This window comes from Ciconia boyciana, chromosome 10 (genome assembly GCF_034638445.1).
Source record: "Ciconia boyciana chromosome 10, ASM3463844v1, whole genome shotgun sequence".
In the NCBI taxonomy this organism is placed as follows: Eukaryota; Metazoa; Chordata; class Aves; order Ciconiiformes; family Ciconiidae; genus Ciconia; species Ciconia boyciana.
In genome coordinates this window covers 43033825-43049481 of record NC_132943.1, presented here as the reverse complement: position 1 = coordinate 43049481, position 15657 = coordinate 43033825, and the positions used below count along the sequence as shown (strand labels likewise).

General features: G+C 42.8%; 2 protein-coding genes across 7 annotated transcripts in view; one reads left to right on the top strand and one right to left on the bottom strand.

The window, feature by feature from the left end:
- USP40 (ubiquitin specific peptidase 40) overlaps positions 1 to 6701 on the bottom strand; it is a 39988-nt gene extending 33287 nt beyond the window's left edge. For 4 of the 6 annotated variants that reach the window (XR_012044325.1, XR_012044327.1, XR_012044326.1 and 1 more), the window contains exons 1-6: positions 6568 to 6701; positions 3423 to 3639; positions 2812 to 2879; positions 1697 to 1810; positions 932 to 1096; positions 200 to 346 (exon numbers count right to left, since the gene is read on the bottom strand). Coding sequence is in view for 3 of the 6 variants with exons in the window: in XM_072874448.1 (XP_072730549.1) it covers positions 200 to 346; positions 932 to 1096; positions 1697 to 1810; positions 2812 to 2879; positions 3423 to 3621 (693 nt within the window). In the remaining 3 variants the exon portion in view is untranslated. The other 2 variants (XM_072874449.1, XM_072874450.1) reach the window with 2 other exon arrangements.
- A 2710-nt stretch (positions 6702 to 9411) lies between these two features.
- Positions 9412 to 15657, top strand: part of LOC140657318 (UDP-glucuronosyltransferase 1A9-like) — a 40652-nt gene continuing 34406 nt past the window's right edge. Inside the window, exon 1 of the mRNA XM_072874143.1 lies at positions 9412 to 10286. Coding sequence (XP_072730244.1) covers positions 9441 to 10286 — 846 coding nt within the window. The 5' untranslated portion in view covers positions 9412 to 9440. The remainder of the gene's footprint in view (positions 10287 to 15657) is intronic.

Here is a 15657-nt window from a genome sequence, read left to right as displayed (position 1 = left end):
GAAACAAGTCATATGAGCTTTTCTTGACATAGTTGCTGAGGTTTAAAAAAAACAGGTCAGATTTTGCATCCTCTTGTTATATACCGTCTGATTAAAGATACAGATTTTTTTTATTTTGGAGTTAGAGGGCAGACACAGCAATGTAAACAAAGTTTCTAAATGTTAGCAAACCGAACACTGAGAATCACCAATGCATTACCTTTGAAGCTTCAACAAGTTTATCACAGGCTCCGCATCGATACAAGTTGTCATTTTCAAAGTACTCTTCTTCTACATACATGTTCCACAGGGCCTCCTCCAAGCCAGCAACACCTTTTACCGCCACTGTTAGGTCTAAGAAATCTTCCTATGCAGAAGTACAACAAAAAAATAAGGTAGTAAGTGGTGTAAGTTCACAGTACATTAGAAAGATACTCATCCCATTCACCACAGCAGATATGAGCACTCATTTTGCTTTCATTGCTGATGGGGGGGGAACCACACCCCATATATCCACGTAACAGAAATTAATTGAAAAAAAAAAACCCAAAACAAGGAATGTTTTTTTTAAATTACAAAGTGCAGTAAAAGAATGTAAAGATATATTTCACTGTTGTTACCGCACTGTTCAGCTGTCTCGTAACTACATCTAGTAAAGGCAACGCTTGCAGACTCAGAAAATGCAGTAACACTTGTTTTTTCACCTCTGAGTCACAGCTTGATGTAGGTGGTTTAGAAAATGCCAGCCAAGACTTAACAACAAAGTCATGCATAATTTTCATATGTTTTCAAGTCTGCAGCACCCTAACCAATACATGCTACCTAGATTCAACAAGGCCACCAGGGACACTCAAGAAAGACGTCATTATTTTTGGAGTTTAAAAAAAAGAACGTTTAAAGTATCTTCAACAGACTGAACAGAAACCTATCCTGGAAAATCCTCTGGCTTTACCTGTCTCTCACTGATATTCTTACATTCTTTACAAACAATCTGGTTGACAACAATCCCATGGTACAATCGATTAATAAGGTCATGACCCGAAGTCCCCACAAGGGAAGTTTCCAAAGCACTGAACAGAATCCGATTTAATTCCTGCACATCGTGCTGCCTCATTTCCTGCAAGAGAAAAAAAAAAACAAAACAAAACCTTGAAGAAATAAAATAGTGCCATCTGCTTTGCTTATTGCTTAAAAACAATATATATTAAGTGTGACAAAGACAGCTGCCTCAATGACTACCCATATATTTACTACCTTGAGTAGTAAGTTACTACCTTTATTATTATTTGTTATTCTTAGTTTGGTTATGCTTTCTGAGTAGCTACAAGTACATGAACTATAACCCACAGAAGACACTTTCACTTGGGTAGATTTAGACTAAACTCTAAGATGAGTTACACAGTTCAATTTAGGTAAGAATCTAAGTACTTGAGGACAAGAACCCTAATCACTTTTGGAAAAACGCTCCTGTAAAAACAAAAAGAAAAGCTACTGAAATTGTATCCAACAGAACTATTTTCTTCTGTTGCTCGCTGTAAACAGTTGGCATGTACTTCATGTGGACATACAATTGTACACAATAATAGTTAACCCAATTCAATGCTATCTCCACAGCTTGAAGTATTTTAAGGTATTTCTTAAGTGTCAGACTTCAAAAAAAAATCTTCTCTATTCAGGAAAGTTTATCAACGATGGTGTCACTGATGGCGATTTGTACCTCATGGCTGTTCCACCCGAAGCTCTCGGTGAGGTCTGTTGTAGATGCAGCTTGCTGGTCCAAGAGCAGAAGCTGAGCAAATAACCGTTGAAGTTGTAATGGAATTATTCGAACCTAGAAATAAAAAACAAAATATACCCAACAGATCAGAAAGAGTCTTCAAACCAATCATTTCAATAAAAAGAAAAATAATCTAGTACAAAATTTTTAATAAACCACTACTGTCTATGGCTTTCATAACACAGGTTACTCAGTTCACACCAAAACATTAGTCAGACGTGGTTCCCAAAAATCTACAGTGCCTCACCTTACTCAGCCAAATACAGTCATGGAACACGTTTTGTTGTAAAGTAAAACTGTACGGATTAAAATTAAGCCATCACCATAGTAAAAAAGGACAACTTTCTTTGATATTTTTCATAATACTAAACCCTAAGAACTCAGTGACAAGACATCATGACATACAGATTTAACATGTGCTACGTCCTTGCTCAGTAAAGGGTTTGGTGGTGGGGTGGAACAGGATGGGAAGGAGAATGGTTAATGTCAACAAGCTTGATCAGCTACCTATATTTCTTTTTGACTTACAAAGAAAAAAATTTTCCAAGCAACCAGTTTTATCACTTCAACTCGAGAACTAAAGAATGAAATTCCATAGTCAACTTTAGTAGGCACTTTTTAAACCAAGATTAAATTCCTATCTCATACCATCTTCTGCATGGGTGGGCTGTTAAACCTTCAGAGAGCCTCAGTGCCATCACCTAGGTTGCACACATATTTAGATTTTTTTTTTCCTGGTGACAAATAAGTCTTAGCCCTGTAGCTTCAATTACAGAAGAGAAAAATCTAAAAAGGACTGTAGAGACTTCAGGATTGTCCTTTGAAGACAAAAGGATCTCCGCTTTCAAATTCAGCGGAAACAGGATCAATATCTTACTTTTGAAGCAAAAGCTTATGGCACTGAAAACTTACATCTGCGTGCAAAATCGAGTATCAGCCAACAAACTTCAAAGTTAAGCTTTCATTTGTTCTCATGAAAGGCTTCATGCAAATTGAAACAATATTCTTCCGAATCAACATTCAGCAGTGACTAATGACAAGAAAATTTTAAATACCTTTGCATCTGGTTTACTGCTATCATCCAGAGTCCCAAGTTCTTCAGGTCCTAGAGAGAACAGCGCCTCTGTAATTGTAAAGAAAAATGCCTATTTAAAAAAAGGCAATGTCTCCTCTTTAAAGATTTATTGTATTTTAACTATCAAGCATTATGATGCTATTCTTTTTGGCAAATTAAGATATTAAACAACATTGCTGAACATCAGTTATCCTCACAACTGCTTCAAGCTGTAACAATAAAGCATAAGTAAGCATTAAGGTGTTGAGATGGCAAAATACCTATTTTTTGGGGAATTGTAGCAGTTACATTAAAAAAATTAATGACACTTTACAGATAGCAATAACCTCTCTTATTTACACAAACTGTAACTGTCCGCCCGTAAGAAAAGGTAATGTTTACAATACTTACATTTTGTGCAGAAGTGACGACACTAATTATACAGACCAAGAGCTCTGAGTATTCTGTATTAACTTATTTGAAGTGAACTAAAATAAAATCTTCCTGAAAACAATCTGTGTTTGTGGTGTTTCTTTAATAAATAACTAGAAATGCAAGTCACTGTAAAATATCAATTCCAACATCATCTTAAGAAGATTTTGAACACATTACCTCTAAATTCAGGTGTGAAAAGCAGAGTCTGCAGAAGGGAATTGAGGTAGCAGGTCCCACCCTGATTTTTGATACCACTTAGGTTGGTGAAATCCCTGGGAGCTGGAGGCTCAGAATCTCTGGGCTTTGATTTCTTCCCTTTTCCACAATGATTGTTTGAAATAAAGGAAAAATCCTCTTCAAATAAGTCCCCAAACATTGTGAAGGCAAAACAGTCCTTTAAAAATATAAAATAATCTATTTACTATAAAAAAATGCAATTGAATCCACCCACCTCTAATCCTCCGAGATGAACTTCTCAGCCCTGACTGAAGAATTTATTTACAACTTTTTACGTCTTATTCCGTTCATTCTAAAAATGAATGTCAGATCCATACCAAAGTGTGCACTAATGTAACAAAAAAGGTGAATTAAAAGCATTTATGTTAGCACAGGTCTGAACAAACTTTTAACTAGAATCAAATACATCACATTTCAATTTTGCATCAGCAAAAACATGCATAGCAAAATAAATAGATCCTTCTAAACATCCACAATTAACTAGTCCTCAAGTTGCCCAGTTTCCTGCAGGAAAGGTATGCAAGGCCTCCCAAACTCAACAAAATCCCTGCACTGTCTCTCAACAAATCCATGTGCACAAGTAACCTATCTCTAGTATTGGCCGTTCAGAAGGGAAGAGTGTAATAAATAGTCAAAAATACAGTGATATTTTCATAAAATATTATCTTTGCTTCCAGATGTTTGAGCCAGAAACTCAATGGCAACTAATTCTTCTTACAGAATTTTTTTTCAGTCCTTTTTGGAAGCCTTGCAACGTCTTAGCACATACCAGGACTCCCAAAGCTAGCTCCTTTTTGTTTTGTACTTGCCACCCCATAATTTCATTTGCTATGCTGTAGCTCTTGCGTTAGCAGCGAGTAATCAATGAGTTATACTGAAGCAGTGAATAATCATTCCCCTACCTACCTTCCTTCCACTTGCAAGTTTACAGATCTTTATCATATTCCGCTCAAACAGCTCTTCCAGACAAAAGCCTCCACAAAGACGTATTCATTCCTGCAAATGAACTTGTTGCCCATCTTTGATTATCGTTACCTACCTCCTCTGAACCCCTTAAACCTCTCCTTTCCCTGTTTCTGAGATCAGAGAACCACATCTGCCTACAATGTTCAGTGTGCAAACCACAGCTATATGTACATATATTATTTATATATTTATAAATAATAATGCTCTGGTTTGTTCTCTTTTTGTACAACTGCTGAGCGCTACGCTGCTTTAAGCAATGTTTATTACTACCCCAAGGTCTCATCCCCATATGTTCACTTCAAACCCCACCACTACGTACACACTTGACATAAATACATGTATATATACGTAACCGTAAGGTTGTGATCGTCTCTGCGCCATGCTGCATCTCTTTGCACCCACCTACAGTTAATATTACCTGCTATTGTATCACTCAGCCACCCATGAGCGTGAAGAATGCTCCACTGACGGCACTTGTCTTTACCGCAATATATCAGTTGATTTCACAAGAAAAATTAATTGCCTCAGCATTCACTGTTTTTTTCCTGATAGTTTATGATATGCTGAACACAGGCCCTAGCAAAGATATAAAGAAACTCCCCCTCACTCCCCTCTGTGCCAGCTGATCTTCTATTTCCTATCTTTTAGATAATTATTTACTCAAGCAACAACAATCTTCTCCTGTGTCAGCTTAATGTCTTTAAGAGCCTTCAGCAGCAAACCTTATTGAACGCCTTTTGAAAATCCAAACGTAGTTGATAGCCCCCCATTCAACCAGCCAGTAGTTCCTCGGGCATCTCCTAAAACTCTTTGTATAGAACAGCATTACATTCAGCCCATTTTAGTCCTTCCCACAGCAGAGCAGTTTTTAGGCAAAAGGCTATGCTCAGAGCTATGAAGCAGCACGGCAAGGTTCGCTCTGCTTGTTCTATAACGCTTCCTCAGCGGTTCATACAAGACATATCCCCTTATAAGCCCCCATGAAATAAAATTATGTGGCCGGACATCCTTCTTAATGAACGCAGACAGGAAAGAAATAATTTTGATCTCTTTGCATTAGGTTTTTTTCTTCTGAATGCAGCTCTTATACCTTGGTTGCCTAAAAAAACTCCAAAGACTTGTAAAGATCCAACCTGCCATGCTTCAAGATGTAATTACTAGGTTTAGCACTCTTTCCAAACGGTCTTGCAGCCTTCATTCATTTTTCCAGTTAGGCCTGCTGCACTTTAAGCACTTAACCATCCAGAGATTATGACCCTTCCCATTTTCCTCGTCCGAATACATGACAGCTTGCTCCTAATAGATTTGTTCACCATAAAAAGGCACATATCCAGGATACAGCAATCATCTTACTGGAGGCTGCTGTACCACCCACAACTCCCGAGAAGTACTTCAGCTGGACAGTGCCAAATCCTCCCTCGCTCCTTATTTCAGGATCCGCAAAGCACTGCTGCTAGCAGCTTCCTTCCCTCAAAAATCATACAGCAATACAGATTAGAACAAATCTCTGGATGATGTCTCTGGTCCAACTCCCTCACAAAGCAGGACCAACTTAGAGCACATTGCTTATTAGGGCCTTGCCCTGCCAAAGTTGGAAGAACTCCATGAAAGGAGACGCCAAAAACCCGCTAAGCCCCTGCCCTATATTCCTTACCTGTGATGGGAACCTCCCATGTGGTAACTTGCGTCTGGCACCTCTCATCCGGCCCCAGTGCACCCCCTACAAGACCCAGGCTGCACCTATGCCCCCCCGGCAGCAGTACGATCTCTACCTCGCCTTCCCTCCTTCAGGCTGAACTCACCCGGCTCCCCCTGCCCCTCTCCACCTCCCATATGCTCCAGCCCCGCAGCCCCCACGGGGCTGGGCCCGGTCTTCAGGCGCGGTCCCACCGGTACCGAAGAGAGGACGAAGCCCGGTGCCCTGGGCCTGCCCGCAGCGCGGGGGCTGGCGGCGCACGGCCCCCCGCCGCCGCCTAGCCCGACTCACCGCTCAGAGCCAGCACCTGCAGCCGGGCCGGCGCCTACCGCCACGGCCCCGCGGCCGCCGCCATGTTTGTTGTGGCGCCGCGCAAAGCACGCTGGGACCCAAAGGCCGCCGCGGCCCCGGGACTTCACGCACCTGGCCAAGCCCCGGAGAGAGAACAGCGGCGTCCCCCCGCTCCACCCGCTCCACAGAGCGAGGGACACCTCCTGCACGGGGCGGGAAAGAACCGCCGGGCACAGGCGCCGATGCGAACCGAAGACCGGCGGGCAACGCGGCCCCGGGGCGGGCGGGCGCGCACAGCCTGCTGGGAGTCGTAGTGTGGCGGGGGGAGCCGCGCTGCCCGCTGGGAGGACGGGCCTCCCCGCAAGGCCTTCTGGGGGCTGTAGTTTCCTGCCGGCCGCGGTGCATGCTGGGAGTCAGCCTGCTGGTGACAGGGGTGCCTGTCGCGGGGGTGAGGGGGCGAGTGTTGCCATGGAGACCGCGGGGCCTGCGCTGCCTCGGCAGCCTGAGGGCCTGGAGGAGGCCCGGCCTGCCCCGGCCCTGCTTCTGCTGGGCGGTGGACCTGGCAGGGGAGGAGCGCAACACCGCTCCGCCATCACCCAAACCTCTCGGCCCACCGCCAGGGACAGGCCCTGCAGAAGCCTTCTGAAAAACGTGGCCGGGGATGAAGCTCGGCGTACCAGCCTTGTAGCACAAAGGCTTCTGCTGCAAGGAGGAGCCCACATGGAGGCTGGGGCTTCTTCTCCACCCACCCCTCCTGGTCCAGGTCCCTCCTAGGCCTCACATGGCGCCATCAAGTGTAGGCCAGCGCTCGTATCAGCATTGGGATTGCAAATACAGATGAGCCTGGCCAATAATCAGAGAAGACCAGCTCCCTCTTTGAAACCAGCAGGTGTTCACAGATGCCTTCCTACTGCTGCCACCAAGCCTAGAATGACCCAGCCAGCACCTCTCTTGCTGCCAGTGTTGAGTCTCACTACGGTCCGCTGTGAGCACACACGTCGTGCCAGTGGGGCCACAGAGCCACAGGCAGCAGCCGTGCTGACCCAACATCCCTCCCTCCTGCTACAGCCCTCCAGCACAGCCCTTCTCTCTTGAGGTTGTCCATTCCTCCCCTGGCATTCCCCAGCTACGCGGCTTCTTACCCAAATTCAAAGTTCTCACTGTCTTCTTGCATGGATGACCACGTGTGAGAGGCAACATGTGAAGGATACGAGCACCTCTTATCTCACACTCCCTCGAACCCAGCAAAATTTAACTCATTAAGAAACCCCTGCCAGATAACCAAGCTAATTGAGGGAGTCGCTGGCAAACTCTCAAACACTCGGAAACGCCTCTGAGGTACTGATTAACTTCACCCGTCCTGCCCTTGCCTTCATGCCCACTCTCTTCACATTAAGTGTGCTGAGAGGTTTGGATGGCAAATTTGTCCTGCTGCAGAAGGGAGGGGAGGGGATGGCAGGACATTTCCCTACCAGGTCTCTGCTTACTCCTCTTCAGCAAATAGAGGGTGACAAAAAAAAACTTAAAAAAAAAAATAAAATCAACCTTTTAGTGAGAAAATGCTGTTTACTAAAGTGGTCATCTTCCCAGTGATCATTTTTAAGTGTGTTTTATATAAATCTGGAAATAACAGCATGTTTTAGTTATTATTAATCTTTTTTTCCTGATAATAACATAAAGAATTCTGAGAGTATTTTTTTTCACTTTTACCTCAGAGCTTCTCCCCCTACACTGAAGCTCAAATATTTTGTTTTCTGACAAGTTATCAAGTGCCTGAAAGAGAACTGCTTTCTGCCACTCATTCAGTAGTTTCCCTACACAAAGAGAAAGTTACAGGCATTGTAACTTTTGGGAAAAAGAAATAAAAAGACTGATAGGAAAACATGAAGAAAACAATATGTAATTAATTTCATTGCATTGACCATGGTACAGAAGTGAGAGAAATATTGTTTCTATATCTCAGTTGTGCGCCTGAGGGACAGAGGCCGCATGGCTCTAAACATCCAAAGTTTCATTATTTTTCCACATCACGGCGCTATTTAGGCATCTAATCGTTTCGGCATCGATAACATCGAAAGCAATGCTGTGAAGGTGATGGCTCTTGCAAACCCACGCTTGAGCTGAAGCTGCTCTTTTAAGTCAGGTCCGATACCTGGGCTCACACCTGAGTCTCTGCTGAACAGTCCAAGCCATACAGGGAGTAGTAGTCATTAAAACACATTTAGTACATGTCTTATATCTGGCCTCTACTTGATGTATAGGCAAGTGGTGAGGAGTTTTCAACTGCCTGAGGGCCATCTCGTAGGCTGTGAAACAACTGCATTGCTGCTCTGAAGCAAGAACCCGGGCTTCAGCTTCACAGATCTCTGCCTCGGCTGCCAGGTCAGCCTCTCTCAGTGTCTCTTCTTAGTGTCATTGTAGACTGTTGAGATTCCTGATAGCTCAGAAAAGTTGGCTCTTTCCTGCCCTTTCCCCTTATCCTGAGGGTCTCCTCTTCTGTCCTCAGATAAATTATCTGAACATCCATGAAATTTGTTATAGCAAAAAAAAAAAAAAAGATTTTTTTTTTTAAATCAAAATTATTTTGATTTTGTGCCAGCCACAATGAAGGTTGTTGAGGCTGTTTTCATTTGTTACTGTGGTGTTGGAGTTGTTCACACCAGACTTGCCTTCCCTGGCCCTGGCCAAGGGGTAAGACAGGACACATCAACAATCAAGAGAGAAGTCCTCTGAAAGGACTAGCATGCTGAGGAGCTAGTTCTCCGTTGAACACCGAGGAGCCCCAATGACTCAGCACAGGAAAGGGTCACTGCATTTGGCTTTACAAGTAATGAAAAAAAAAAAACCCTAAATCAACCCACAACCCAAAGCAGTGAATCATTAACTAGAAGATTATGACAAAGCAGCACAAGTCAACAGATAAACCTGTCGGCTTCCTTCAAAAGCATCTTCAAGCTACTGCCTGAAGAAGACTCTTTCACAGTCCGTATTCTGACCGCAGGAACATGACTTTGCAGCTTTGCTGTGCCTGGATTTTTATCCTCCTCCTTCCTGGCCTCTCAGATGGAGGGAAGCTCCTGGTGGTGCCCATGGATGGAAGCCACTGGCTTAGCATGCGGCACGTGGTTGAAAAGCTCACCGAGAGAGGACACGAAGTGGTGGTGGTTATACCAGAGGTAAGCTGGCAGATGGGAACAATGCAGGCATACACGGTGAAAACATACCCAGTGTCTTACACAATAGAAGAGCTGGGTAATGCCTTTCATGAGTACGTTGCCACCCACCTGAAGGACCTGCCTTTCCCGCTGAACGCTCTAGCGCTGTACAACAGCTCAGTGCACGTTTTCCGTACGTTCTTTGTTCAGTGCAGGAACCTGTTCAGCAGCAAGGAGACCCTGCAGTACTTGAATCAAAGTGGCTTTGATGCTGTCCTAACAGACCCCGTTTTTATGTGCGGAGCGACACTTGCTAATTATTTTTCTCTTCCGTTTGTGTTCTTCATGAGAGGATTTCCTTGCAACTTACACTATGAAGCACCGCAGTGCCCAAGCCCTCTGTCCTACACCCCGAGGCTATTTACCTTCAACTCAGACCGCATGACCTTTTTCCAGAGAGTGGAAAATGCACTGGTTGCCCTCCTGGAGCTTGTGTACTGTAACGGTTTCTATGAAGACGCAATAAAGTTTTCCTCTGAAGTTCTTCAGAGAGATGTATCCCTGCTAGACCTCCTGAACTCTGCTTCCATTTGGCTTCTGAGATTTGACTTTGTGTTTGAGTACGTCAGACCAGTGATGCCCAATATGGTCTTTATTGGAGGTATAAACTGTGCTCAGAGGAAACCACTGTCTAAGGTATGTTCTTTTTCCTCCAAATTATACATTTTCCAATGAAATGTGATTACATAGTTTCTGGAAGTTTAGTGCTATTGGATTTTTTTAATTTCTGGTGATAACTTAATACAACCATGTTTTGACAGTTGTTTTCCACAGGCTGAAATCAAATTACCTTCATGGAGGCAGATGAGTTATTTGAATTAATGAGTATTTTCTAAGAAGTCCAACAAAAAATGGACTTCATCTGCCAGCTACAAATTACTGTCCTCTGTGAATGTATATTATTCACCAACCAGATGCAGTTTTGATTTAATTTTCATGGACTCTGACATATATTTCTTTCACCTGCCCAAAAACCCAAAGCCCATGCTCTGAGAGTTGTCTTTTGTTTTTAACTCTAGGCTCAGCAAAGTAATTTAATTTGCTTTGGTTGTGTTTTCATGACATCTGGTTTCCAAACTGGCTGTCTATGTTAAGTTATTTCTGTTTGTAGATCATGGCAAAACATAAATGTCATGTTGAAATGGGAAGAATTGATCTAAAATAGTGTATTCAGTGAAAGGCACTTGTACGCAACCTCACATAAGTTTTCATACCTATTTCTTCACATTTGCTTTTACCAGAATCGTTCTGCAGGGTTTTTAAAGCTAATCTAGAAATTTAAATCTATTTTGATAGTTACCATATAGTCTCTAAAACAATTAATAGCAGTGGGCATTTCTTTCCAGGCACAACACAGGACACAAACATCTTTCCTTTGTAATCATTCCCTCACTTCTGAATTGTGGTCACACAATATCACTGCACAATTGCAATACAGTATCTTTGAGCTGAAGGTTTTTTTCTTTCTTCTTTCAGATTTCTTTTATACTCTTTGATGGGTTTATGCAGAGTCCACTGAACTCAATAAAGAATAAGGCAAATAAAGAGTAATATTATAAATTAGAATATTGGAATAGTATTATAAATAAGGCATTCTCTCGCATTAGGCCCAGGAGAGTGGCACTTCGTAGTTTGAGATTTAAGAGGCAAATTCTTGCTGGTTGCATGACATAAGTCTTTACTTTTATATCTTGAAGGTCTCAGAGCTACAAACAGTTTGTAGCTTGCTACAGGGGTAGAACCATCCTGCCCGTCTTGGCAGGATGGCATGTCCCGTCTTCACACTGACACTTGTCGTTTGGTGGAAATCGTACGTTCCTAACCTTGAAAAACCTCATGTGTTCCTCCTGTCTTCAGTCTGGCTGTTCTAGCTACATTTTCTACAGACAGCAGAGGAATTTCTCCTATTTCACTTTGACCAGTGCCCAGCAACAAGGCAAGAATGTAAACAAATGTGAAGTGAGTCATATAGGAAAAAAAGATCTACCTATCCATACACAGTAGTAAGCCCTGGGTTTATCATTACTGTTCAGAAATATACTCATAGGATAAGAACAGATAATTCTCTGAAACCCGGTAGCCCATCACTCAAAAGAAAAGAAAACGAAGAGTTAGGACAACTAGGAAAGGGAGAGAGAACAAGAGATTTAAAATGTGGTTTATTTTCTCAGATGAGGAGCTTAAGCCACAGACCTTTCTGTTACACCACTTTCCATAGTTTTCCACAGGCAGAAAAAGCGGGCATTGTGGCCGCATTCCAGAAGAGGGCTCCTTTCTGCAGTATCTCACATGGTCCCGTGGAGTACCTGCTCTGGAGTTGAAGGCATCAGGGTGCTGAGGAGCTTGTGCTTTTGCAGAACTGGGCATATAGTCCATCCAGCACAGAGCTGGGAATTAAATCCCAAGTTCCCTGACCTTCCTGAGCCGTAAGCATTGTCCACAGACTGCAGTCTCGGAAAGGGAGAACATGCGACCACACGACTGGGCCTGGGGGAAAACAAGCTGCACTTATTCATTGACTAAGATAACCACACTGGCTGCCTCGGGCTGGATTTCCTCTTGCCCTGCACTTCGTATAGCCATCCATCTCAGTATCAATTACATATTCATTAACAGATGCTGGTCCTGTGCCAGCGTCATTCTCTAATGACTCCAGAAGTTTCTGAAGGCTGGCATGGTAAGTGGTCCCTCATTAGGGGCACACTGCAAATGAACTCAGACTGTGAGCCCTGAGATACTTTGATTAATATCTCATCTTTAGCCAAAGTTAATGCAAAGTTGCTTTTTTGGGCAGCTCCTAAAAACAAAGTTCATCTGATTTGATCAAAGCAAAGTTCAGAAATGTAAGCTATAACAACCTTTCCAAGTTGTTCCTAGTTTTTTTGACGTAAAACACCTATTACTTTTTTTAACCTAAAACACCTATTACTTATTTAAACAACTGGTTAACCTAAAACATTAAAATAACGCCAGATTCAAGTAGGTAGTTACTCAAGTAAAGGAGAAGTGTAACTGAATAAAGACCTTGTGGTTTGTCCCTCCAGCACAAGGATTAAGAAAACAGGTCCTGTTCTGAAACCCTCCTGCCAGAGCCAGCAGCATTTGGGAAGCTCTGATAAGGAGACATTTCTAACTGGTCCTTTGAAATAGGCAATTAAAGTGGAATTCAAAGACTTTGGCAAGAAGCCAAGGAACACAGTAAGCAGTACCAAAGCGCACACACATACCTGGTACACAGAGACACACTTTTCAAAAGCCTGCACAACCCGAATGTCACTTCGTGTGACCTCAGAAGGGATCCTGTCATGTCTGCGGGTACTGTTAATTTGCTAACATGGGTAGCTAGGATTAGTACAGCTATAGGGGAACTCTTCATTTTCAGCACTGAAGCAGTAGTTGTCACGCTGTTCGTGAACCAAATTCTAGGGTCGCTTTTTTCATGCAATATTCAAGGTATTGGTGAACCTAGTGGCAGTTCACAGCAGCCCGATATCACGTCAGCATCTGTGTATTATGCCTTTGTAAAGGATGTTGAGCACCTTTAAAGCTGACAATAATGTTCATGGCAAAATACACAACACCAGGCAAGTAAAAGCAGCACTACTTTTGAAAAAGAAAGTTTAACCGTCATGCATTGTACATCTTCAGTGCACAGTATGCATCAACCTGAAACGGCTGTGCTAACCCAACAGTCCATCTCACTGTCCTCTTCAGTTTGCTTTTGTCCACATCCCTGTGCCTCCCATATTTTGAAGAAGAGATATTGAAGGAAGCTGTAAAACATAGTTCTTTCGACAGAAATTCCGTCATATCAAATGGAACTACTGCCTTAGTTTCCCTTTCCACGGGAAGTTTGTCTTCTGGTTAAATTAAAACATGTTCTCTAATGTAAGTCTAAAGGTACCATATTTGAAAAAAGTCTATGCACAAAAATCTAGAAAGGTTATAAGACTATTGTATTTACAGATATCAAACACATCTCCCTACAAAAGCTAGGAAATGTTCCAATTACAGTTACCTGGGCAGCCTTAAATGTCACCTGTCTTTCTATCAGGATACAGTCATTAATTTCAGGATCACATACTATCGTTTGCATATGATTTCTATTCACTGCTTAGGAAAGGGTTGCCCTAGAAATGATCTGTGTTCTGTGATTTGCTTAGCTGCCTGCTGCTTCTTGATACTGCAAAGACTTAAGAGTAAGATTACTTTCCAACTTGCAGTCAACGTATCACCAGTTTTATGGGTTGTTTTTCCTCTGAAGTCAGCTAGCCAAACTATGTATTATCTTATCCTGTGCAGGTGAATGCCAGTGTATCTCCATAGCTGTGTAAAATGCAAGGGGGGAATCAGGCAGGTTCATGTTAGCAGCTACCAACCTGCATTTTACTGTAATCCTTTTGCCTGACACTGTTTAGCATCAAAAAAAAAAAAAAAAAAAGTGGGTTCAATTACACAATAATTCCTCCAAGTATAAGCCTGATCCATCATCCAAAAACCTGGGAAATTACATTACATCACTATTTGTGCATTTGAGCTACCTGTTCCTGTTTGCAAGACCCAGAGCATAAGGGGGTGAGCAATCTCATCTAACGATAGGAAAACAAATGCAGTAGATGAAACCAACACTTCCAAGCTGCCTCAACAAACATTTGGTTTTAGTTCTAGTTTTAGTGCTGCTCATGTAACAAGTAGCTGCTGAGGTAGCCATTTGCTATCCCCTTCCCTTAGTGGCGCTCACTGTTTGCTGCTCAGGTTAGTAGAAATCCACATCACAACCAGACCAACTCAGAGATAAGCAGTTTGAGAGAGTTTTAGTACCTTTTCCAGCTGGAGCAATCATAGGGTGAGGGGTAAGCACACCTGCACCCAAACCCCTCAACATGGTTGTGACTCAAGGGCCAAGCAGTCTCAACTCCTCAGAGCTGCTTGTGTGCCAGTGCAGCACTGCTCCATCACAGCAATGCTCCTTGCCAGCTCAAAGGGACATCCTGGAGGAACCCACACGAGCCTTATGGTGAGAGATACTCCTGGGAAGAGAATAAATCTGCAGTCTTGAGTCACCCAAGCTTGAGCTTTGTTTACCATAAAATATCTGCCCTTCAGTAGCCAGTGGGGAAGCCTTTCCTCCCAGATGTGAGGAGCTCACACATGGCTCTCGCTCTTTGAGGCATCTGTTCCTCAAACTACTCTGTGGTGCTCGTCTGCACATACAACAGGAGATGGTAACGAGCACCACACCCTTCAGACCTGAAAGGGTGAAGGGTCTAGGTGCCCTTTGCTACCGGGTAATGAACAACAAACACATGTAAATCTACCATGTTATTTTGAAAAATGAGCCAGTCTGTTAATTTTCTGAATAATAATTACCCAGCTTAGATCTGACCTCAGCTAATTCTGTGCTAACCTAAGAACTTCATCCTTTCTTTGTCTGTTCTCTGTTTACCTCTAATTTATCTTTTTTTTAATTCTGTCCTTCCTGTTGCTGCCTCACCTTTTCAACATTTGTTTTCTCTGATGATCTGGTACAAAAAATAGGTAGTCTTTTGAGTCCATAAGAAAGTGTAGCCATACTAGCAAGAGACTTGTGCTCATATAGAGACTGGAAGATTAATTTTGTATTGGCTGTTTACAGCCAACTAATTTTGCTGTTGAAGGTCATATCCAAGTGCAGAGAGAAAACCACACCAAACAGCAAGTTCCAAATGGGTTTGGTCACTTCTTATCACAGCACTTGCAATGCACTCTTTGTCTCCGAATCTCCAGCATTCAATCAGAATTATTTGTAAATCTGTTCCGTCTCACGCTTTCAGTCTGTGCCTTTCGAAACTGCCTTCTGCCTCTCACTCCCCCATATTTGGCCATCTCTAGAAATCTATTCTCCATGTCGAAAGCTGGTTCCTCCATGTCAGCGTGACAGCGTGAAGCTATACAGAGCAGTGCTAGCACCCTTTGGGTGTCTACTGAGACAAACCCCATTGCTGTAAGGGTTTATTTCTCCATACTG